The sequence below is a fragment of the Microchirus variegatus genome, assembly GCF_963457635.1.
Source record: "Microchirus variegatus genome assembly, chromosome: 19".
Taxonomy (NCBI): domain Eukaryota; kingdom Metazoa; phylum Chordata; class Actinopteri; order Pleuronectiformes; family Soleidae; genus Microchirus; species Microchirus variegatus.
The window spans coordinates 15,171,553-15,197,762 of record NC_139820.1 but is presented as its reverse complement, the minus strand read 5'-3'; the positions used below and the strand labels follow the sequence as shown (position 1 = coordinate 15,197,762).

The 26,210-nt window shown below is 41.8% G+C and overlaps 1 protein-coding gene across 1 annotated transcript in view; it reads left to right on the top strand.

Moving 5' to 3' along the window:
• Positions 1–24,366, top strand: part of dido1 (death inducer-obliterator 1) — a 31,406-nt gene extending 7,040 nt beyond the window's left edge. The window contains exons 3-17 of the mRNA XM_083906123.1: positions 4,406–4,520; positions 4,791–5,847; positions 7,718–8,105; positions 8,652–8,987; positions 11,163–11,382; positions 13,749–14,304; positions 14,380–14,539; positions 14,615–14,731; positions 14,893–15,006; positions 15,907–16,063; positions 16,425–16,920; positions 17,735–17,882; positions 17,974–18,063; positions 18,159–18,354; positions 19,827–24,366. Coding sequence (XP_083762249.1) covers positions 4,442–4,520; positions 4,791–5,847; positions 7,718–8,105; positions 8,652–8,987; positions 11,163–11,382; positions 13,749–14,304; positions 14,380–14,539; positions 14,615–14,731; positions 14,893–15,006; positions 15,907–16,063; positions 16,425–16,920; positions 17,735–17,882; positions 17,974–18,063; positions 18,159–18,354; positions 19,827–23,932 — 8,220 coding nt within the window. The 5' untranslated portion in view covers positions 4,406–4,441 and the 3' untranslated portion in view covers positions 23,933–24,366. The remainder of the gene's footprint in view (positions 1–4,405; positions 4,521–4,790; positions 5,848–7,717; positions 8,106–8,651; positions 8,988–11,162; positions 11,383–13,748; positions 14,305–14,379; positions 14,540–14,614; positions 14,732–14,892; positions 15,007–15,906; positions 16,064–16,424; positions 16,921–17,734; positions 17,883–17,973; positions 18,064–18,158; positions 18,355–19,826) is intronic.
• The last annotated feature ends 1,844 nt before the right edge of the window (positions 24,367–26,210 follow it).

Here is a 26,210-nt window from a genome sequence, read left to right as displayed (position 1 = left end):
TCAGTCGCCTTCAACTTGTTCAAAACGCTGCTGCCCGTCTTTTAACCAACACTAATAGAAGAGAGCACATCACCCCTGTTCTACACTCTCTCCATTGGCTTCCAGTCTCTTTTAGAATCGATTTTAAACTTTTAATGTTTGCCTTTAAAGCTCTTCATGATCTTGCCCCATCTTATTTATCTGAGCTTTTAACTGTTTGTGATCCAGGTAGAGCTCTGAGGTCAAACAACCAAATGTTGCTGGAAGTGCCCAGGTCAAAATATAAACACTGGGGTGATCGAGCCTTTGCTGTTGCTGCTCCCAGGCTCTGGAATAAACTCCCTGTTGAGATGCGTCTTATCTCTGACCTGGGCCTCTTCAAATCAAGGCTAAAAACCTATTTATTTAGGATGGCTTTTAATACCGAGTAGTATGGTGACACTTTTTATCTTTTGTCTTCTTATCTTTTATCTGATTTTATCTTACTTTATTTTGCACTATTTTATTGTTTTTATTGTTTTTAATTACTTTTATGCGTTTCCTCTTTATTTATTTATTTCTTGTAAAGCACTTTGGATCACCGAAAGGATTGTTGTAAAGGGCTGTATAAATAAAGTACATTTACATTTACATTTACAAAACAGTCACAAGAAACAGTGAAGCAATTTTATGACGTGTTTAAAATATACTGGGTGATGCATGATGTCCACTTCATTTGACACATGGTTAATTGTAATTGTCTACATATTGGACATAAAAATTTCATATTCCAAAGAGATGATATCCTTCCCTAGATGTTCCTGCATATCATCATATTTTTATTACCACTGGGGCTCTTCTAGTATAGAAGGATTGACATGAAATGCCGCAGTGGTCGGCAGGTATAGCCGATTATTGGCCATCTTGGATTCAGAGGAAATTTACTTGCAATTACACCGACTGACCACTGAATTGACTTCAATTGATTATGGCAGCAGAGAGCGCTCTAGAGGCTGATACGCATTTCCACCATAGAAACCAATGCATTAAAGAGAAAGTTACTTTTTAGTAGCTGTCCACTGTAGTGCCCGCTATGCACGATAGGGTTAAGTAAATGCTTGTGAATCTTAAAACAAGCCATGCAATGTTGGTCACATTTAAAAGTAAAATAATTAACAAATAAAAAAGCGGTAGTGCCCCCTCATCTGGTGCAGACAGATTCCTGCGCACCGCCCTTGCGCTGTACTGTCCCTCTCCTGTGCGCTTCTCCATATCCGACTGGATCATTTCTCTACACGTAATTTTACCCCTACAACGCTGCAATTAAGGGAATAACAGATGCATCAGATGAGCCGATCTCTTTAGTGAACTGCTCAAAGCGAGAGAATGTTCTCTGGTGTGAAGTGAAAGTCGAGGGGAGTTCATAAGTTTCACTTTTGCGCAAAGAGACTTTCCAGCAAATAATGGCCGATGTTCCACAGTTTACTCGCTGTGTTTCAGCTGCCGAATTATCGTTGCATTCCTAAATATAACATTTTTGTTGACAATAATAATATAACTGTAATAACGGCGTATTTGATGGTCGGACTTGAGTTTCAATCAGCACCCGGACAAGAGGATGCTCGCCGGTTACATGCGGGCGCAGCACACTTGTTCCGCGGTTTCGAAAAATCTGTGATGTATATAAAAAAAGTGTATATAAAGTAAATAAACAAGCAACACGCAATGGGGGAAACCCTGGCCGGGTGAGTGTTTGTGAGGAGATGCACGGGTGGTGCCACGATTGAGCGTTCCCCGGAACATTTCCCCAGACAAACGTTCCTTCTCCTCACGATGACAGCATTTCAGTCACATTATGTCAATTTCCACGATATTCCGCGTTTATCGTTAGATTCCTTTTATTGGCAAATTCCACGATTCCGTCCGCGATTCCGTTAACGCGGAAATCATATGGCCCTATCTGGAGATAGATTGCCAGATTTAGCGACAAAGTCGCTAAGTTGGCAACACTGATGCTGATTGAAACACTTCCCTTTCCTGTGACAACAACACTTTACACATAAAGTAACGGAGCCTACACTGACCTGCCAACCTCTGCGCATTGTGTAGCAGATTTTCACATGAAACTACGCTGCTACGATGTGTCACTTCTGTTTACTTGCATCAGTGCAGTAGCCCACAAGCTACAGTCTGTTGGTCTAACTTTAGCAACGTTAGCCTGCTGGGAAAAGACAAACTCGACCAGTCATTGCGCTCGTTTCCAACCCGGCGTCAAACACAATTGTAGAGACGCCAAATGACGAAATAGATTTTATTAATCTCGGTCCATTTTGATAGTCTCCCTAGTTTTCCACGGAAGGTAGGCACTGAACGCCATTCCAACGATAAATAGACAGCGTGTGTTTGTTTCTGTGTGTGCGCGCCTTCCTGCCTGCTTGCAGTTACTAAACATGACATCCAGCAAACCTGAACAGAAGAGAATATGTGCCCCTCAGAATTCTGTTTAAGAGACATTTTTAAGTTATTTCTGTAATGTAAAAGTCCTGTTGGAGTTAAAACAGGACTTTATGGTATAGAGCCCTTTGTGATTTTCAGTTAGCAAATGTCAAATATATTAGGACTTAAAGTGAATCAGAGTAATCTAAACAACTATGGGTTTAAAACAAATGTTAAATAAGAATTACCTCTTCTTCTTATAGAGTTCTTGTTTTCTTCATTGTCTATTTGTATGTTGAATATCTGATATAGAAGTGAGTGGGGAAGTGATTAGTAAGCATGTGAAAGATGCATATTAATTATGTGTAGTCAAGGTAATTGGAAATTGGATAATTTTTCCCTGGGACTCAAAATGTCCCTGGGACCCATCTAAAAGACTACCCTTGGGTCTCGGGACACATCACATTGAAAACCTAGCAACATCACTGAGCGGGTCATATATCACATATAATGCATGTATGTTTTAGTTTGAAATGTTAAATTTCAGCTCAGTGAAGCACTTTAAACACTTTCTTTTTCTTTTTATGTATAATCATGCTTCAAATAAAGACTAGTATTTTCTCTACATCTTACACTTGTTTAAAAATCATTCAAATTATATGAAAGTTATGGAAAGTGATTTAAAGGTGACCTTTTGGCGTTGGGTGCACCTAAATATTGTGCCGGTGCACCAAAAAAAAGTTAGGTGCACTATGGCAGCCAATGCAAAAAGTTAGCCTGGAGCCCTGTAAATAGGCCTGTCGCGATATTCAATAAATCAATTAATCACACGATAATTAAAATTAGCTTTTCTGGCTGCGATAAAGGCCATTTGCATGCTTTTTTGTTTTCCCCGTCTCTCTCTCCCTCTCTCTCTCGGGTCCTAAAGTGTGTGAAATTTGATGTAGTATGCATGCCAGGTGGCTAGGTGGCGCTGTGAAGCACTGCCATACAACAACACCAGGAGTGTGCGCATGCACTGAAACTTCCTTCTACTTCTCTCTAGCAGCGCAGAGTAGCCCACAGTCGAAAACCAAAACATTGACTCGGCGTAATTGCTGAAATGACTCCTGGATAGGTATCAGAGCAGCTAAGGCGACTTGAATGTGCGACTGATGGATTCTAATCCACATGTTTGTTGTTGTTTGTTTGTACTGCACATGGATCTGACTTCAGCGTACAGGAGGATAGCCAGCGTGACGACGCTGAAGTTGGCACCAACACAACACTTCAGCGTCGAATGTGGTGCCAACTTCAGCGTCATGCCAGCGTGAGCAGCTCAGAAAACACTTTTGCGTTTTCAACCCTTTAGACGGGAACGCGACAGCGGAGCGTTTTTAAGATTTCCACTCTGGAGGGTGGGTTAATTTTTTTTGCGTTTTTAAGCCCCAAAAACGCTGTTGCCATCTAGACGAAAGGCACATCTGATAAAATATTTTGTCGGTTTCACCCGGGAGCGTTGCCGTGTAAAGCCAGAGTAACGATGAGTGAACCCTCATGTCAGTCACTTGTCAGTCGCATGGTGGGTGGGGAGGCGGGACTCCTGGCGTAACCTACCACAGCAGAGTGCAGCTAACATTTAGAAACATATTGTGATATGTGGCGTTTTCTGTCTTTCTACACCGCAGCTATATGGTTTTCAGCCAGAAAGCTTGATCCCAGAAGGAAAAGAAATAGCTTATTTTGGAAGAAACACATTTTCAGTTGGGTTGTGTAATTTACATCTGTGTTGTGTGTATTAACAGTCATTTACACTGCATATTCCTGGGAAAACGAGCAGTGATCCAGCAACCCTACTTATATCATTATATAAACAACAATGCAGCAGATTCTAATAATGCAGTATTTTTATCACTCAAGCAATCCCTGCACTGGCTCATGATTTAAGACTTTACAGCCCACAGGATTTTTAATATCATGAAAAGAATATAGAAATTGATAGCTGTGTTGTGTGCTCTTCTTTTAACTGTAGACACTCAGTTTGAAAGTAAAGACTGACTCATCAGCAATGGAGAATGTGACCCCTGAGCTCTCTCTCGCTCCTGTGCCAGAGCAGAGCCAGGACCATATGGATAGCTGCTCTCAAGGTACCTTGAATGAGCTTCTTTTCTTTCACAAGAATGATGTTGCAATATGCAGCACATTTTTTCTATCATGTACTATGATCTTTGTGTCATTTAAAATGTTGGTGAAAATTTAGGCTAAGTTGGGGCTGAATCTAAATTGAGCATTAACATTAAGTGATTAATATGTATGCTTGATCCTAAATCAATGAGTAATCTCTTGGCAGTGTTACGATGCACTCTAATTGCATACTATGGTTGTTTACGCATTTTTCCTTAATTTTGTTTCCGCAGGTGTTGGGGAAGGGGATAGCCAACAAAAGGAACCCTTTCAAACTGAAATTGAGAATGTGGCTGAAGAGGCACTAGAGGAGTCTGATAAATCTTCTAAGGCCAACAGTCCACTAAAGAAGACCTGGGGTTTCCGTCAGTCGACTGTTGCAAAGAGGGAAATGCCAGTGGAGGCAGTAACCGGTAGCTCTGATACCCGATGTCCTGTACGACGCAGCGGAAGGCAGGCTAAACGTACGGACAAACTTGAGGAATTCCTTTTGACTGCTAAAAGAGGGACAAGAAAAAGTGCCCCTCCCAGTCTGGAAAGTGGAGATCCTCCTTCCCAAACCCCAACTGATGCAGAGACTGCGTCAGAGGCCAGTTTCGATGGTAACGCTGATACCAAGGCTTCAGAGTCTCCAGAGAGAAGGACAAGAAGTAGCACAAGGAAGCAGACTATACGGAAGACTCGAAGTGGCAGACAGACTCGAAGCAGTGGTGGGGCAACAGTCAGTGACCAGGGCAGCTCAGAGAATGAGGACAGCAGAGATACTGCCAAGGACGACCTGCCACAGAATGATAATGAGGAGACGAAAGAGGAAAGGAATGATTCCAGTCCTGAGGATGTAGAGAGGACCAAAACAGCAGAGGCACCTCCCGAGCTGGACTCTGACAAGAAAGAGATCACAGAGGAGAAAGATCATGATGACGAAGAACATGATAAAATAGAGATGGAGAGAACCACTGATGAGGAGAGTGAAGACAAACCTGCTGCACTGGTGGTGAAACGTGGACCATTGAGAACTTACGTTAATAAAAAGAAGGCAGCCAGTAAGAACACTGCTCCTGCTAAATCTCCTGCTCCTGCCAACAAGGTTATCGCTCCCGTCAAAAGGGAAGTAAAACCAAAAACAATGCAACCTGGAATGATCCGCATGATCCACACACAAGAGGACGATGATGATGATGAGAATGACTCTTCCACATCTTCATCTTCGTCTTCATCATCTCTGGAGTCTGATGGAGGATATGACCCCAATGCACTTTACTGCATCTGTCGACAGAAGCATAACAAAAGGTATTTTAACTGTTGTTGCTTAATTTGGTTATTTGGTTGATGAATTGTAATGTGGGATTTTCACAAGTAACAGTAAACTTAATTAAGTATAGCTTAACTTGTTTTAAAGGGATAGTTCGGAATTTTGAACATAAGACCTATTTTCCAACTCAGCCGGTGTGATGGAGACGTCTGGAGACGTTTTCAAGAAATTTCATTCAGTTCTTCTAGTTGCCGAGTTTGCTGATGCTATGGCTAGCGCAAGTCAATGATACAAGTTAGCATGGCATTAAAAACACTCATACCGACTCCACAGTGCACCCAAGGCAAATCGATTGTAACGGCAGACTATCAATGTACATATCTGTGTTGATAGAATAATATTTGAAACAAAACTAACGTCGCATCGCATGAATTTTTGAGGGACTACTTTCTCAGCACTATACTTCCGGCAGCGTGGACTGATTCCGAATACTTCCGGCAGCGGAATCAGTCCGCCGCTGCCGGAAGTATGACGCGCTGCTGCTGCTGCTGAGACATAAATCCTTCTAATTGCAAGGTTGGTTTTATTTCAAACACAGATATGTACATCGATAGTCTGCCGTTACAATCGATTTGCCAGTGTTTTTAATGCCATGCTAACTTGTATCATTGACTTGCGCTAGCCATAGCATCAGCGAACTCGGCAACTAGAAGAACTGAATGAAATTTCTTGAAAACGTCTCCAGACGTCTCCATCACACCGTCTGAGTTGGAAAATAGGTCTCATGTCCAAAATTCCGAACTATCACTTTAAGTATCAGCTTAACTTTGTATGTATTGCTTGCACTACATGGACTTCTTTTTTCACATAATGAATTCAGTCTATGGCAGAATTCAGGGTGCATGCACACACAGGTCCCTGCTCAGTACATTATTTACATGTCACCTGTGCACTTTCAGTGCCTCAGTGACATATGCATTTTAATAGCAACACATTACCATTACCAGTAGGGCTGCAACAATTAATTGATTACCTCATTATGAATCAATGGTGAACTATTTTAATATTTTGATGTTCTCCAATTTGTCGGAATATTTTCTGGTTTCTTTGCTCAATATAACAAAGGAATCATTAAAGAGGCATTTAGTTTGGTTTGTGGACAAAACAAGACATTTGAGAACCTCATCATTTTAAGTCAATGATCAACATTATTAAAACCTTTATGGACCAAACAAATAGTTGATAAAATAATAAACATATTTATCAATTATAAAAATTGTAAGTAGTGCTGAAATAATGGTGAAATGACACCAGATCATCACATCCTCCTTTCTTTGATGTCACAATGCGATGTTGTAACTTAATTAAATGTAATCAATATTCCAGAGAATGTGCCATTATTATATGATAAATGATTAAACATATGGTGACAGTGTGGCAGCCTTCACCTGTGGTTGGTAGAGATCAGTGGTTGTAACCTTATATATTCTTGCATGAAGATTCTTAATAATAATAATAGTAATAATAATAATAATAATAATTGGAAAAACATAAAAGCCTCAGGTCAGCCTTCTCTTTTGAATCTACCACATGAAACTGGAACATGTTGATTTGTTTTTCAAAGTCCACATTGATGCATACTTTCTGTGTATTTTCCCCATAATTTTAATTAATCCTACTCTATTTACTTTCTATCCTTAGTTGATTCTGATTCTTTTTACCCCAGATCTGAAAGGAGCTCTGGGTTTGTAAAAAGAAGCCATCACAGATTAATGAATAATTTATATTTTGTTACAAATAATATGGACCTGCGTTTCCATAAATTCTGAATTGCTATCAGATGCCATGACGTTTATCTTGATTATTATGTTTTGAAAAGTAGAAATGCAAATATCTTGTGCTCACTAGGTTTATGATCTGCTGTGACCGCTGTGAGGAGTGGTTCCATGGAGACTGTGTGGGCATCACTGAGGCCCGCGGGCGCCTGATGGAGAGAAATGGGGAGGACTACATCTGCCCCAACTGCACTGCTAAGAAAAACCAGGTGGTCAGGCCTGCAACATCTCTTCTTTCTACAGATACAGAGGGGGTGAAGTCCAAAGCTGATGTTGCTCCTCTGACAACTGCTGAAAACTCAAGTGCTGAGAAAACAGCTGTTGTTGAGACTGTGACCACTCCCCCTTCCTCCATAAATACAGGAAGTGAAGAGAAAGGATCAGAGGACATTGGCATCAAAGGCAGGATTGAGAAAGCTACTAATCCAACTGGGAAAAAGAGGATAAAGATCTTTCAGCCGGTAGGTCCTTGCAACTGATCTCAACTCAAATTCTTTAGATAATGATACGTTTCTGATTCTGATATGTTTCTAAGTGTACAATTGTTGTTAGTTGATCCTCTTGTTCGTTGTATATGTTGAATGTGTCCTTGCTGAGCTGAGAGAGCAGTAAAAAGGAAACATAGTTTAATTTTTTAACATTAAAAATAAATCCGATTTAAAATTGATTAATCGCCCGGCCCTAGTCCATACACATTTAATTTTCCCACAGTAGAGGCCAGTGATGCGTAATACTTTGGTGTAAATAATCATGAATGTTTTTATTTCAGTCTCTGATTGAGTTAACTGCATTATAGCTGTTACCCAACTTTTTTGTTGAATGGAGAATAGGAGCAGACGATCAGAGGCTCCAGATCTGCCTATTTGTTGACACGCAAATGCTTGAAGTCACTAAGCAGCTAATCACTGCGTAAAAATGTATACTCTTCCAATGTATAAAGAGTTCTGCTATTGTGACAATAATGTAAGTAGTTGTCATTAGCTGTTTTATTGTGCACTGAACTGTAGCAGGTAATGCAGCAGACTGCGCCAAAAACACAGCAGAAGGCCATGGTGGAGAAGAAGGCAGTACACTCAGCCGAGCAGAAGGCGCTCCCTGACACGGAGCAGAAAGTGGCATCAAACGTGGAGGTGAAAACCTCACCAGTAGCAGAGCAGCAGCACAAGGCGGAGGAGTCCTCGCTTCCTAAATGCATCGGACCCGGCTGTGAGAGTAACGCCCAGCCCGATTCTGTGTACTGTGGGAACGACTGTATCCTGAGACACGCCGCAGCAGCCATGAAGTCCATCACTGATGTCAAAGAGCCCACACAGAAGGAAGAGGCTCAGAAAAGCACACCAAAGGTAACTTGGAGCACCTGAAGTTTTCTTTTTTCCTCTTCGAAGCACAAATGTTACCTAGAATATGTGGTGTAGTTTTATCAGGAACAGCATTTGGAGCCACAGTCTTAGATATTTTGTGAAATCTCATGTTTAGTCTACATTTTAATATTTTCCTTAAGTGTGTTTGATTTTTACTGAATGGTGAGTGTGGTATTAGTGTGACTTAGCATTAAGCACACTGAACATTGTTTTTTTTTTTGTTTGTTTGTTTTTTCTCAGAAACCCGTATATTGAAATTAGGGGGTTGTATTACTACTGAAGGTGCTTTTCAAATAAAAACAAGTCGATAATATAAAAAAACAAGAATAGATACATCAATAAAATAAATGCTACACATATAACATGTTAATGTCTATATTGCGCAGATTAATGTCAATGAGTATCCCGTCATTTGTCATATTTTGACTGGATTAAAAACTGTGATTGATTAAAATGCTGGTATTTACATTTAAGCATATATAATGAATGGTAACTGGCAAAGTCTACTTTCTGGTGTTAACATGTGGAGAAGACGGTAGATTGATCGGAAGCTCTAAATTGCCTCTTTTGCATCTTCAAAAATCTCTGATTGTGAGGTAGAAAACCCTGGGAACAGTGGCTTGGGTCACACAACACTGCTACAAATGATATCAGTCAGAATATCAGTAATGAGACTTACTTAACACTAATACAGGTAAGCTTTTAGGGCGAGTGATTTAGACAAATTATGTAAACTGCTAATTTTCTGACCGATTTTGCGATTGCAATTTATTCATTCCTGAAGCAAAGCTTTGGTTGAATGTTCAGTGTAATAGATTTGACCATGATGACATAATACTGCATAACACCATCAAAATATGAGTAACTGTACTCACGCATTGTTTGAAATTTCAATCTGATTAAGTGTTTAGCCCAACTACGGTTGTGTGTAAGGTTAGAGTTATGCAGCGTCGGCTTGCATCAAAGGGTATGAAGACTATAGGTTCCATTATTCCGTCGCTGATGGCAAATCAAATCCGTGCACACAAAGGGCCCTTGTACACAAATTTGTCACCTTTTTCATATAGAATTGGTATCAGGTTGTGTATTGGGTAAATACATTTCCCCACAAAACCTCAGCAGTTTTGATGATCATGGATGTGGTTATTAATACATTTACATCAGTTTCAAGCTGTCATGCATTTTTTAAATGTTATGGTGTCACACCTTTATATTTTTAATGTTTTGTGTATTACTCTTCCTTTTTTCTATTTTGTGTGGTTTTCTCACGTTCTCTGTGTTATTTGCTTCTTACCAAAAATGCACAATATGCCGATACATTTCCCTCCTAACTGCAGAGGTCTTTTAGTTTCTTCTCTAGACTCATGTCACAGCAGGGATCTATACATTTCCTTTATTGTGCGAAAAAAATGAACACAGCAATTACTGTTGGGGGTGCAAGCGTAGAAGTCAAGGAAGTGGCACAGTGTATTCATTCAGTCTACTGCTTTTTAGCTCCCTATCCCAGACCAGTGAAAGCTACCTGGCGGTTTGTTGAGATCAAAGGACTCAATGTTGGAACTGGTGTCTGTGTTCTTGAGTGGGGTAGGGGTGTAATCACTTGGGTCACTTGGGTCATCAAGTGGGCACCTTCCTTCCTTGGTGTTTCATTGATGGGCCCACCAATGCTTACAGCATCGGTACAGTAATCAGTACAGCATGCCTTTTAACACACGTCACAGACTCGGCAGAAAATTAGTTTAAACAGGAAAACAATGAAGAAAACATTTGCCTAATCATGCACAGTTGAGCTTATAGGGCTTGATATTGGAATCCCAAGAATCGTGTCTGACTTTTTGAGGGAGTTAGGCATCACTGGGGTCAGCAACACCTTGAGAGAGAGAGATAGAGAGAGAGAGCTCAACAGCAACAACTGGCATCCCAGGTGTCATATTTTGGTCCATTTTGGTCTTGCCTGGATGATTAGTTGTATTGTTTACACTAACCAGTGACTATGAAGAAGATTGGCCAAGGATATTTGACACTCTATCATATATCACATATATGTTACCTCCAAAAGGAAGCATTACAGACATTTGTGTATTTTGACTGTTAATCAAACCATGTTGAATGTAGTTGCTTAAAGGCCTGAATGTGTGTTTTCTTCTGTCCACCCAGAGGAGTGCTTCCGGTCGAAAGAAGATGCGGAAGACGAGCCGTGAGGAGTCGGACTCTGATGAAGACTACAGTCCTGATCCAGATGAGGATGATGAAGATGAGCATGCTGAAGAACACCCACCCTCGCCAACCACTGCATCCTGGTCCAGTGACCATAATTACATTGCAGTAACACCAGAAAAGACTACATCCATATCACCAACAGTGTTAAACAAAAAGTGTATGTATCTCTCTCAAGGTTTTATGCTGTTGTTGAAACCACACACTTGTTCATCCATGATAAATGTAGTTGCTATCATTCTAACATCCATTTATGATGGGTACATTTTGGGGAGAACATGAACTCATCTGTACTTTGCAAGGAGCTGCGGAGGAGCTGTGAGTTAAATCAATGTAAAGGTTTGTTTCAAAATGAAATGTTGGCAGCTGTGTAAAGGTTTAAAAGTATGGCTTTGGGTAAGTATTCAGTCATCCGAAAATGCGTTTATTTTGGCAGCAATGCTCTGTTCTGTAGATTGCACACATCAGAATCAGATGACAGAGGAAGGAGTAGTTATGCTTGCGAAAGCAGTTCTTCAGTGTGCTCTGTGGCTCTGGAGGAGATTTTCGGTGAAGTCTGGATTGTAAAATCCGCTTTGGCCTTTAAACAAAGTCAGTTACAAGCTAGAGGCAACATTTAGAAAGACGTGGGTCTTGACAGCAAAATATATATACCTCATTATTGCTGCATTTATCTCGACACTTTCAACATTTGCGCTTTTGTTATCCCGCTTGTGGGTGCCTCATGTAAATAGAGGTGAGAATAGTATAGTTAAAATGCAAATAAGTAAATGTAAGGATTAGTGGAGACAGAAGGGTGTTGGTTACTCGAAGTCTGAGTGCTTAGCAGCAGACTGTTGCTCTGCGGGTGTGATGAGTAGAATGGCACTTGTGTGTTTTCAGTGTGAATTCATATTACTTGCTTCATTTGCTTGTGTATGAGTCTTTACTTCATCACCTCAGCTTTTCGCCCTAAAAGGGTCCCTCCCGTCCTCCTTTTCTCCAGCAGGTAGGTGTCTCAGAGTTGCCCCATGTTAATGTGGAGCCAACATACTGTACATCATACTTGGCTGATATTCAGCCATTAAGCACAACCTTGTTTTGTTACCCTAAATTTTATGGGTAAAAGTTTTATTTATTTATTTAAAAAAATGATGCATCCCCGTCTCATGGGAAACTAACTTAAAAATAAAAGGTGATATAAAAGATTTTCAGATGCCTCGATTGATTATGTGAGCAGTGTGGGCTGTCTGTAGGATTTTTCTGACCACTTCAACTCAAAACGAGCATGTTTAATGCATCAATCTACACACACTGTGGAGATGTGACCATCAGAAGCCCCCACAGCTGCTGAGAAATAAAGAGCCCTCTGGTTTGACCACTCTCCAATTCAGCGAGAGACCAGACCACCCCACCCAGCAGAAGATGGAGGACCAGGGCTGAGCACAGATTCAGAAGAGGGAGACCCAGCCTCAAAACCCTCACACACCTCATGAAATTTCATATATTGATGAGATTTATTGCGATGCAAATGTGGAATTTATCGCCTGTTTTGAAGGCTGTATTAGGATTGTTTGAACAGCTAATGCATGCTAATGTAAATGCACTTGTCAGGTCAGTGTTGCATCTGTGTTGTTGGGGAAATTATGGCCCATTGACTTTCCTCATAGGAAAATATTTTGCTGAGCGAGGCTTTGGCTGACAACCTCTGATCCTCAAATTGTTTCTAGTTGTGTGGGTCTGAACAAAACCATGTGGATTCAGATATTCTCTCTTGTTTGATGTTGAGGATTCATTGCTCACATTGTTGCAGCTTTAACATGACAGATGAAGCACTGGTAACAGTTTGAAGAGGTGTGGTTATCACATTGGTTTAAATTGGTTAATACTTTAATCATTATAAATGATTTTGATAGTGATGGTTGAGAACTTTCAATTGCATTTCATAAAGTATTTATTACGAGTGGTTTAGTTCCTTTTGTTAGTAGGGTTAGTGTTTCCTACCAAGTCATGTTTACATTGTAGATGTAGTTTTAAACTGCCCAGTGTTGCATGTGTCTCACATTCAAGTGAGAAAATCTTGTCAACTCAACAGTCCAGTGCAGCATCAGCAGCTTCTGTCCAATCAGGAACTTGGCTCACAGAGAAGACAATACTTTCTCTTAATGTCAAATAGACCTACTTAAACAGGTCAGTGCTGTCACTGCTCAAAAATAAACCGATTATTCATGTGCCCAGTGTTCTCTAATGATGTGTTCATAACACACTGGCTTTAATGTATTTAAAATGTGAACAAGCAAGTGATGTGATCTATCCCTTTACTGACTAAATGTTTATTTTATGTTTTTACTGTTAAAGAGTTGCTGGGAATTTGATTGTCAAAACAATAGAATACAGGTCATTATTAGTCTGAACTGTATTCTGCACAGAAAGTGGTGATCTATAGTGTTGATAAAATACTGGGGCACTGCATAGACAAGTTTGCAGGGTTTTGTTTTTTTTCGTTTTGTTTTTTTTAAATATTGTGTTTTTGTTTTTGATTTTCAGCCCCATCTAAAGAAGAGAAGCAGAGTGAGAAGGAACAGAAAGACAAAGAACCTGCTGCAGCTTCTGAAAAACCCTCCACAGCACCAGTCACAAGAAACAAGAAATCCACAGCAAACAAAAGATCCCCAGCCACCAAGGCAGCCAAGGTTTCCCCAAAGGGCAGGAAGCACATTGTTAGAGCTTGCAACTCCAAAACCTCCAAGATACCTGAATCACACCCAATTAAAACTGCAGCAAAGGGCAAGAAAGCAGCCCCATCAGCCAGCCATGCCCCGTCTCCTTACCCCCCAGGTCCCATCCATGTCACAGGAGCACTGAGGGTTGTCAAGTCTAATTTCACCATTCCTAAGAAGCAGCCTCAACAAATTGACTCTCATTCTCACAGTTCATCCTCTTCATCTAGAGTCTCATCATCTCCAGTTCCTTCATCCCCCTCTATTCAGGCATCTTCAGTCTCTAGACCCTCACACCCAGCTGCATCACCCATGCCGCCTGCCCCCAACAACCAGATGAGACAGAACATCCGCCGCTCGCTCACAGACATCCTGTACAAGAGGTGAGTGTCTCACCTCCGGTTAACTAAAATGTCTTTGATGTCAAATTACCTGAATTGTTGATTTCCTACCTCCAGGGTGAGTGACAGCGATGATCTAAAAATGACTGAGAGTGATGTGGCAAGGTTGGCTGTTGGAATTGAGAAAGAAATGTTTAATCTCTGCCTCAGCACTGACAGCAAGTACAAGAACAAATACAGGTCGCTCATGTTCAACCTGAAAGATCCTAAAAATAAAGTGAGTCAGCACAAATTTGGGTGATGCAGCTCATTGTGTTGACATATTTAATAACGTGTTTTTCATTGATCCCAGGGCCTGTTCTACAGGGTGATAAGTGGTGAAGTTAGTCCCTTTAGGTTGGTGAGGCTAAGTGCCGAGGAACTGCTGTCCAAGGAAATCTCTGAGTGGAGGAAACCTGATGCTCCTGAGGTAAATGTTACTTCTTTTTTTCTTTCTCTTTTGTTACCAAATGATCACAGCTTAAAAAGATGACTCATGTTAAGATTCTTGGACATAAATCTTTAATTTTTTGTAACATGTAAAACATAAATGCATAAAGCTGCAACATGTTGTATGATTGTCTTCTGTAGGCCCAGTCTCCCAGTACCAGGGTCCATTCAGGACAGTCCAAACCGGGAAACAGACATGACTCCAGCTCTCACAGCATAGATTCTGAGGACGCTCCACCTACGTCAGATGCAGATGTATGTATTGATGTCACCACTTCATCTCGCATGGCTTCTGCTGCAGTAAGTGGTGACATGCTGTTAACTTTACTTGCTTTTAATACCTTTCACTGGCAATGATGACTTGGTGCACAAACTGGAAATTGACTAAAGCCATCTTCAGACACCAAGAGTTTGACGTCCACATATCCCACATTGTCAGACAACGTGTTCACAACAAAAAGCTAGATGTAAGAGGCAGGAGACTCGTTCTCTGGAGTTGTTCCTGATGTGTTCTCTCCTAAACTTGCTGGCAGGAGAATCTCAGAAGTATCTCTTTGGGAAATGAGTGTTCACACATACAGCTCCTTTGGACAATCTCCGGAGATTGTGCTAACCTTAGTGCATGTCTGAAAGTGGCTTAAGTAAAGACAGAAGTGCTAAGATAACAGTGGTGGGTTGTGTTGCCCAACCACCTTGTTCTTCAGTTTCTTTCTGATGCTTCATGTTTCTTTATTACTTGTGACTAAGCAATCTTTTATCTACCCTGAAAATACTGTGGAACACATAAGTAAAAGACAAGAGACTGGTAATTTACTTTTATTTCCAGATATTTACATCCAGATATGTGAAACAGTTTAGAACATAGCCTGGTTTGTAATGGAACACCACATTTGTAGGTGAGCAGAAGTATAGGAACAGAAAGACTTGAATTAGATTTAAATGAATTATACTTCATATTTAGTGTACTGTTGCTGTGTGTTTTGTTGGTTCTTTAGATGTTTTATCAAATGATGTGTTGAAGGAGCTACTTTTCTCCTCTTATTCTAATCTTAAATGTATTTCCAAACCGCATCCATGTGTAAATGTAAACTGACTAACACCTGTCCCAGGTAATTACATATTTCTTTTCTCTTTCTTTTTTTTCTGTGTTCTCAGGACCAAGACGAATCTGGCTGCACTCCCTTAGGTTCAGCTCAGTCATCTGCTGTAGATGGTGCCAACAACATGCCAGACATTTTCAGTAGCATGCTCAAAGACACCACCTCACAACACAGGGCTCATCTCTTCGATCTCAACTGTAAAATATGCACAGGTAAATGACAGACATTTGTTTCACAACAAATAATAAGGAAGCTGTGTTTTCATCAGTGTGGGTTTAACTATAACTTTGTATTCCTGTTAGCAACTTCTTGTCTACAGTTTTTGACAAATCAATCACAATTTAAATGTAACATGGTTCAGTCCCATTTAACAAATTCAGATGTGTGTATCTCAGTGACATGTTCACAGATCAGTTGTTGTATGATGGTAATAATTATAAGCAGGTCAAGTTTGATCCAGATCCAGAAGGTCTTCTATATGCCAGTAGTTAAATGCAGGTGACAAAGCTTCTGTGGAGGTCTGAGCTCTCTGAGTGGTCTAGTTTATTTTGTTTCTTTCATTCTTGCCTCCAGGTCAGAGGACAGAAGATGAGCCAGCAACTAAGAAAGCCAAACTGACCAAGAGGCCTGAAACTAGACCTTCAACACAAGATACACCCAGGTTGGACAATGCCTCTCCTGTGGTCCAACCAAAGGACTCCATAGTCTACCAGCAACAAGAACCCTTAGCCTATCCACACTCGCTCCCTTCATCATACGAGTCGATCATGGATGTCCCTGAAGTGCAGCAGCAGCTTCACCAGGAGGACCTAAGCATAATGGTCCCTTCAAATCAGAACCCTGTCGTCCCCACTGTCTCCTCCGTCAGCATCACCCGCAGAGACCCACGCATGGCCAGGCACAGTTCCAGTGTGACTGTTACCTACACTGCTGAAAAGCCCACCAACACCATAACTGAAGCTTTCCCTGCTCCTGTTACTGTTCCAGTGGAGATTGTTCCTAAGGCACCACTGCCCATGCCCCCAGCCTCACCATCATCAACGGCTGTCTTAAAATCATCCAAAACAAGGTGTTTAACATTTTTGTGGTGGCAATATAGTGTGATACAATATATATACATATATGTATATATAAATCAATAGATATGGTGGAAAGTAACTAAATACATTTACTCAAGTTGCTGTATTGAATACTTTTTTTGTGTATTTTGTATTTTTTAAGAACAATTTAAAATCAGGATTTTGTATTTTATTTGAGTACGTATTGACTCAAGTATTGTACTTAGTTACTTTATAAATCCTATCCGTTACTGAATAAAAATAAAAATTAAGCACAATGAAGACCTACAGGGGGAAAATATACACCAGAACCAGACGAATGATGATGTGATTATCACCAGCAGGGAAAAAGGAACTTTAGGGGAACATTCTGGGAACCTTTAGAGAATGTTCTCCAAAGGTTGTATGAAGGTTGGAGAAAAGGCACAGACGTAACATCCTGTGTGGCGCCAGGCGCGTGAGCTCCTGACCTCGTCATATTTCTACTACCCTCACACCCCACGCAAAGTAACTAAGTAACTAAGTAACTTTTACTTAAAGTACATTTCAAATGAACTACTTTTTACTTCTACTTGAGTACATTTTCAGATGACTTACTTTTACTTCTACTTGAGTAATATTTCATCAATGTATTGGTACTTTTAATTGAGTACAATATTTTAGTACTTTTTCCACCTCTAGATATATAGATATATACATGTGTTTTGGGGCCCCCAAAAATCTCCCACGACCCATCTTAAGCAAGCAAATTTGTTTGTATAAATGATGCATGAGACTCAATCTTCTCCCCTTGAAGATACGTTTTTGTTGTTTTTGTTTTGACAGTACATCCGAGCCTCCTCCTGAGGGTGAGACGGCCATTTTCCTCCATGGTCAAGAAAGAATTTGGAAAGGTTTTATCAACATGCATTCGGTGGCTAAGTTTGTCACCAAGGCTTACCTGGTCTCCGGATCCTTTGAACACCTGAAGGAGGTAATTTATTTTTTGCTTATTAAAGGAGACAAAGTTAGAATTGTCAATGAAAGCAGAACGCTGTATTCATTGTTTTGTCAACATTGTGCAGGATCTGCCAGACACCATTCTCATAGAAGGACGAATATCCCCAAATACAGTGTGGGACTATGTCGGGAAGTTGAAAAGTTCACTCTCAAAGGTTTGAAAATACTATGTTAGAAGGGTGTTCACCTTAATTTTTTCAAAACGCCTGCATCACTTAAACTCAGATTTTCTTTTGCTTTTTCTAAATAGGAGCTGTGTCTGATTCGTTTCCACCCAGCTACAGAGGAAGAAGAGGTGGCGTACGTGTCTCTTTTCTCTTATTTCAGCAGCAGGAAACGTTTTGGTGTGGTGGCCAAAAACAACCGCCGCATCAAAGACCTCTATCTTATCCCACTGGGCTCAAAGGACCCTTTACCCTCCAAACTTCTGCCGTTTGATGGTCCAGGTAAGCAGTTCTAGGGAAACGCAAATAATTCTCTGTATGTCATCTTCTTTTATGTACATTTTAATTTTGTTTGTGGTGAGGATTTTTTCTCTACGTTTTTGTTTCGACTCAAGTTGAAAGATGAGAGCTTGTTTGATTTATGGGTTTGTCCTGTAGGGGTTGTAGTATACTCAACAAAAATATAAACGCACAAACTTGAAATGGTGAACAAAAATAGAATGTCATGACATTTGCTCATTTACAATCTCAGATTGAGTATTTCAACTCATGAGAGTCATGCAGCATGGCAGAGTAGTGGTCAATATGCATGACCAGTACACAGACACTCCTTATGGTCTGCTCAATAAAAGGGCACACCAAAATGTGGACGTTTGTCACAAATCATGAGGGAGTGTGCCATTGACATGCTGAGTGCTGGGTTGAGCGTTACAGCTGTGGCAACACAACTGAATGATGCCGTGTTCACCAGACACGTCACCTATCGAACACCTTTGGGATGTTCTGGATAGGCGTGTCCGCCAGCGGGTTCCAGTTCCCCAGAACGTCCGCCAACTTCAAGTGGCTCTGCAGGAGGAATGGGACAACATCCCCGAGGCCACGATCGACAACCTGGTGATGTCCATGCATCGCCAGTGTACCGCTCTGAATGAGGCTAGTTTGAAGTTTGTGAACTTGGATCATCGACCCCCATTGTGTTCTTCCTGCCATTACTCCAGGACTTTTGTTTGGAAATTGATCCTAATGCTCACAAATTAAAGCTACTTTATTGATGAAGTTGTACTGTTATTTTTAAGTTTTTCTTCATGCGTTTATATTTTTGTTGAGTGTATATTGCAGAAGTGATCTGTTGATCGAGGACTGATTAGTTGGCGCCAGGCAGTTGTATCAATGATTGATATGTATGGCGGAGTTCTTGCATAGTCGGTGTATAGATAGGGAGACAATAAAAGGTACATACACAGCGTCGGCCAGACTCCAAGGATTTTAAAGAACACAACATGGTTAGGACAAGTGGGGTTATGGTTAGGGAGCATCCCCTGGAAAACATCTGTGCATATCACAGCTGCTGTGCTCTGTGTTTTTATCGCATATTTCTAATAAAGAAAGTTTGTGTCACAAGTAGCTGCATCTGAGTGTCTTAAGACCTGTAAAATATCATATGTTATAGAAAAGATATAAGACTTGTTATGTACGCAGCAGTGAATAATGAAAAGGTTGCCAATCATTTCATATGATGTTGCTGCTGTTATTATAAAATGCTGAATAATATTATAGTATAGCATTTGTTCCCATCTTGAAACTTGTATTAAGGTTATATGGACAGCATCTACATATTACTTCTTCCTAGCTCACTTACCTAAAAAAAATTTTTTACTTACTAATTACTACTCTCATATTCACAAAGATGTTTCCTTTTTGTAGTTTTATTTGAAAAAATAAAAATAATATATTTTATATTTTACTTCTTGCAGGACTTGAACCAGCTCGGCCCAACCTCCTCTTGGGGCTATTGATCTGCCAGAAGGACAGAAAGCGCACTGGTACTTCATTAGAAACGGAGGAAAAACGTTTCAAGGCTCAAACCAAAGAAGCGGAAGACACTGGTCTTCCAAAGCCCCCTCTCTCAGTCAGAGCAGAAAGAAACGCACGGCTGAGTTTGGAAATCCCTATGAGCACAACTCCTCCAGGATCACCTAGATCCACTTCCTTGGAAGCTTCAAGTGGCATTGTGACACCCTCTTTGGTCAAGTCCCTCTTGTCTGCTGTTAAATCTCCACCTATCCCCGCTACCACTGGCAGGGACTCCCCACCTTCATCTGGCTCTGTTTCATCCTCTGCACCAGTGGCTAATCCTCTTCAGACCATCCTCAACACTCTTTTTAGGAAGAAAACACACAACTCAGATGCTTCTAACTCTCCATCTGATCAGGGTGGGGGACTCTCCATTCCACCAGCCACAATGCTAGACCCTATTGTCAAGCAGTATGCACAGACTTCTAAAGAAACACCTGAGGAGGAGGAGGAGGATGAAGATGACCGACCATATGACCCAGAAGAAGAGTATGATCCCAGTCGAGGTTACAATGTCCCCAAGAGGTCTATTGATTTTCTAAGTAAAGCCGAAGTTCTCAAGCAGCCTGAGGTAGCTACAAGTGAAGCAGATGATGTGGCATATGACCCAGAGGATGATTCCATTTTTGATGACGTACAACCTCTTGTCCCAAGTCAAGCCAAACCTGCTTCCGAATGTAAACCTGATCCACAAAAAATCCTGGAGAGCCTCAAACAGATTGGGCGTCAGACACTCCAGAACCAGGTAGATCAACATGTTTTATCCATAGAGACACCTGGTTCTTCACAGGCACTGCCAGACGCACTAATACCCCCACCTACCAAATCTCTTCTTGCCAATAGTCAACTACTGCAACTCGGCAAACAGGTGGAGGCACTAGTAAAGTCTTCAACAGTTTCTCCCTTGATCAACCAAAGGAGAGATCCTCGCCAGAGTAGGGATCCTCACCAGACATCCACCGGCTTGAACCCAACTGATGAACCTGAGGACAAAGAAGAGATGCCTGCTCTGTTGAAAGGTTCTGCTCCTCCTTCAGAGCCACAGCTGCCTGATGTTCCTGACCTCCCAGACTCATCTCGAGCTGAAGAGACAACACAGCCTCAAGAGGAGGTCAAAGATGAAAGTCTACCCTTCATGGAGTCAGACATGGTGTCTATTCCTTTATTAGGCGAGGAGGTGGGACCTGATATGGAGGTCAACTACATGAATGAGAAAGAAGAAAAAAGTGAGGAAGATGAGACAGAAAAGGAGTTTGACAAGTACAGTGTTTGGCCAAATGCTGCCAGCATTTTAAAAGCAGCTTCTGATGACTCTGATCATGAGGAGAAGAGCAGAGACACACCACTCACAAGCTTTTATAAAGAGACTGAAACTACCAACACAAAAACTTCAGCAATCCCAGTACTCACTCAGAGCACAATAGTTGAGTCTCAGCCTCATCACATACCACATCGCATTTCATCTTCTAGCTTCGACATCGAGTATAGACCTCCAGCTGACATTCCCCTTCCATCCACCTTTTCCACATCCCATCCAATGCAAGGACAAAACTTGATAATGAGACCTCCACGTATATCTATGCCACCACCCATTGAAGGTCTTCCACCAATGTCGGGGCTCCCTCCTATGCAGGGGCCCCCACCACCCATCCACGTTCCTCCTTCTGCACGTGCTCCTCCAATGCAAGGTGACGGAAGTCAGCAATATGGTCCTCCACCAACTTCATATCCTCCCTATCAGAACCAGTGGCGAGGCGCCCAACCTCTGCAGCAGCAGCCTCCTCCTGGACCACCCCTTCAGAATACCCTGCCCCCCAGAGGACCACCACTACCACCATTCCCTCCTGTGGCCCAAAGAGGCCCTCCTCAAATATTTGATCCCTCCATTCCCCGTCAACACATTGGACAACAAGGTCCCCCTCCTGGACTCCCCCCACCCCCTACTTTTGATAGACAGAGCACCTTACCCCCACCAAGATTCACAGGTCCACCACCACCTTTTAATTTCCCTGCAAGCAGAGGTCCCCCCCTTCCACCTTTCACAGTTCCACCCCCTGGACACTTTGATAACAGGCTTCCTCCTCCGTCCCACTTTCCGAGAGTAGCTCTGCCATCTCAGTACAGTGACTTCAAGACCCAACCTCCAATGACAGACCAACCTCGAGGTCCTGCAGAGCAGTACAACACAGACACTCCCAACTCCTACAAGCTAAATATGGACCAGAATCCAAATCCTCACCGTATTTTTAAAGACAATCAGGCCCTTCCACAAGGTCCACCATACCGAGGACCTCCATCAAGCCAATATGAAGATAGAAGAGGTCCACCTCCCAGTGGGGAAATGAGCGGACAACATTTCAATCAGCATAACCAGTATGGGAGCTCCAGACAACTCTCCTCACCACCACACCATGGATCTTTTGATGACCACAGAGTTCCTCTGCCTCAGGAGAGTAGACCCCATTCATCTCAGCCTTTTGGAGGATCAGAGCACTACCGCTTTGATAGGCATTCCGATGAGCCCAGACCCGTTCGCCACAGCGGGCCACTACTGCCAACCCCTCCAGATATTTCCATAGGCCTTCCAAGTCGCATAGGAGCCCACAGTCCAGACCTACACAGGGACGACCACTGGCGTCTCCACTCTCCTGAAATGAGGAGGAGAAGCAGCTCAACTCAAGAAGAGTTAGAAACCCGTAGTGGAGATCACATTAGTCGCTTTGATGGAGGCCACAGGGAAGCTATGGGTCCATCACAACCCTCCAATGAGAGACAGAGGGAGCTCTCTGAGGATCGCAGGAGAGGAGAGCGGGAGGTGCCCTATGCTGGCAGGCCATCGTGGGACAGAGGGCAGGGAACGAGGTGGAGCCGAGAGCGAGAGTGGGACAGAGGCAAAGAAAGGGACCCGAATCATGAGCGAAGCCTTGAAAGAGACCGCAGCAGAGGGAGGGAAGGCGACAGACATAGGGAGATGGAGGGAGAGCGACTTAGGGATCAAGAGACAGACAAGAGGAGAGACCACGAGAGAGATAGGGCCAGGACCCTCCGAGAGTCTGACAGAAGGGACTTCAACCGTGAAAGAGTGAAAAACCGTGACAGAGAGCGTGATCGTGAGCAAGACCGTGATCGCGACAGAGACCGTGACAGAGAGCGTGACCGTGACAAAGAACGTGACCGTGACAAAGAACGTGATCGTGACAAAGCACGTGACCGTGACAAAGGACGTGATCGTGACCGAGAGCATGAGCCTGACCGTGAGCCTGACAGAGAACGTGAGCGTGAGTCTGACCGAGACCGTGAGCCTGACCGAGACCGTGAGCGCGAGCCTGACCGAGACCGTGAGCGCGAGTCTGACCGAGACCGTGAGCCTGACCGAGAACGTGAGCGCGAGTCTGACCGAGACCGTGAACGTCGTGATCGGGAGCGAGACAGGAAGCGGGACAGATCCAAAAGTAGGGAACGCTCAAGGGACCGGGACCGTGACAATGGGAAAGATCGGGGTAGGGATAGAGACCGTGACAAGGAGAGAGAGAGGGATAGAGACCGTGACAAGGAGAGAGAGAGGGATAGAGACCGGGACAAGGAGAGAGAGAGGGATAAAGACCGGGACAAAGACCGGGACAAAGACCGGGACAAAGACCGGGACAAAGACCGAGACAAAGACCGAGACAAAGACCGAGACAAAGACCGAGAGAGGGATAAAGACCGAGAGAGGGATAGAGACCGGGACAAAGACCGAGAGAGGGACAAAGACCGAGAGAGGGATAGAGACCGGGACAAAGACAGAGAGAGGGATAGAGACCGGGACAAAGACAGAGAGAGGGATAGAGATCGGGACAAAGACAGAGAGAGGGATAGAGACCGGAACAAAGACAGAGAGAGGGATAGAGACCGAGAGCGTCGGGAAAGAAGCAGAAGTCGGGAAAAGAGAGAAGAGAGAAAGGACAGCAAACGTGAAGCAGCCAAGGAGAGTGATAAAACTGACAATTACAAAAATGTTTCCTAATTATGTTCATATACTCTTCAATCTCCCACAAATCATTTCAGTTTTATTTCCTCACGTTTTACTATAAAGTTTGACCATGTTTGTATTATCTCTGTCCCCCATGTTTGAGTTCATTATGTTTAAGGAACAAAACAAAAATCAAAGTTGTGTAGAACATGAGTCACTGAGTCCTTTTACATAAAACTATCTTTGCCTCAAAACATTTTTTTATATATAATACATCAGATTAACACACCATCTGCATTATGTAAATATGAATATAATGTATTTGTGTACATAATGATGTTTTTAATCACACTTTTCTAAGTAGAAAAAAAGATAAAAAGCCATATCTTTCTATATATCTGAGATGGACAATGTGAAAGGAAGGGCACCACTGTTGTGTTTACATGCTGGGCAGCTTTGAGCTAAAAGGCATTAGTTATTGTAGAATAAACCCCAATTGATGTTATTGAATGTCCTGAGTTTGTTCCAACTCAAATAATTAAACCAGTTTGACATTTACCATGTTGTTGTACTGTGTAAAATATGGATTCTGTCCAAAGTCGTGTAAGACATCCTTGCATTTCACACTGGTTACATTTTTCAATAACTGGGCGATAAGGAATTACACTTAAGATAAATTAATACCAACATATATCGGAGCCTTTGACTTAAATTATTGATTTTCTAAATTATTTAAGTTCTTGTCTTTTTTATATTGTTGGGAAAAAAGAACTGTACTAGTTGACAATTAGGTGTTCAATTAATGTGAAAAAATAAAACTGAACAGAATAAATGCATGAATAAGAACTCTATGACCACAAAAGACGGTTATCAGACAATTTTATCAATCATAGAAAAAAAACACTTCCACCACACCATGGCACAATTATATACAGTAACGTGTGTATATATACATGTGTGTATATATATATATATATGTGTTTGTGTCAATTTGAAAATAATGCACAACAAAAGAACCAGAATTTAAAAATATAAAATATAACTTGAGTCCCACAATTGAATACAAAAGTAAACACATACTTTTGACATAACACAAACCACCAGTAACTGTTATATGAACTTCTTTTATCAAATGTATTTGTATTTGAAAAGCAAAACAGTGCCCCCCCCCCCCCCAAATAGCACCACATAGAAGATTCTCTCACACAAATAAATATTTTACTTAATGAACAGTTTTATCATAATGACAGTGTCCACAATTTAAGGAATGACATAACCACTCACTATAAGTATCATTGTGAATGCCCATAGGTGGGCTAAAGTGGGAAATCAGGAGTCTGCATAATTTTCTCACTTCTCACTACCTTAAAGTAATTTTAAGTAAGTCATTTTATGGGGAGAATTTAGTTAAATATGTTAATATTGTCATATTAATATCATTAGAACAGCATGTCATAAGCAGTTGATATAAATGCATCTGTTTTGAAAGGAGTCATGTGATGTGACTAAATGATGAGGTTTATGACTGAATGCAGTCATCACTCATCAGGTTTTCATCATCTTTACCAGATGTTCAGACAGATTCTACTTTTACAGCTTCATTTGCTTTATCTCTGGTGTCTAAGCTCAGACTCAACTCGGACACAAGCTCATGACTGGTTGTGAGAGCGTCCATTCTCTTCCTTGGTTTAGACGCAGACGGCTTCAGCCACTTTGTCTGGATTCTCCTTGGGCACCACACAAACTCATCTTTAGACTCGTAGTTCAAATATGCAAACTTGATGAGGTTCCTGCGTTGCTTCTTGTCACGGACAGCAAACACAAAGTAGTTGAGGACACCATCTTTGACATTCGGAAGTACTCCATGGATTAGTGTCTCCTTCAGCAATAAGTGGACCAGGGGAGCTTGGAAATGTGGAAACCCCAGGATACCTAGGCACTTCAGTATGCGGGTGATGCGCAGGTTGTTATGAGAGTGTCTGTCAATGAGAAAGTAAAGGAGAGCAATGAAGGACTACTTCTAGGCATTAGTTACATTCATTCATTGTTTTAGTGTTAGCAGAGAAAAGTTCACTTGTTCAGGTTGTAGAATCTGTCTTCCCAGTTTAATGCTCTCTGGATTTCTCCAGTGTTTTCATCACACAACTCGATGCCATAGAAGTCTAGCATGAGCTTGTAGGACTGAAGCAGGTTTTCCTTTGCAGTGTCACTGTCACGGAAATCCTGCATGGAAGTTCAAACTTGTGTCAGATTCTCTCTGTATATGAGGGACATTTGTAATATTAACTTAAGCTTTGATGAGTTGACCTTAATTTCTTCTTTTGTCAGTGGC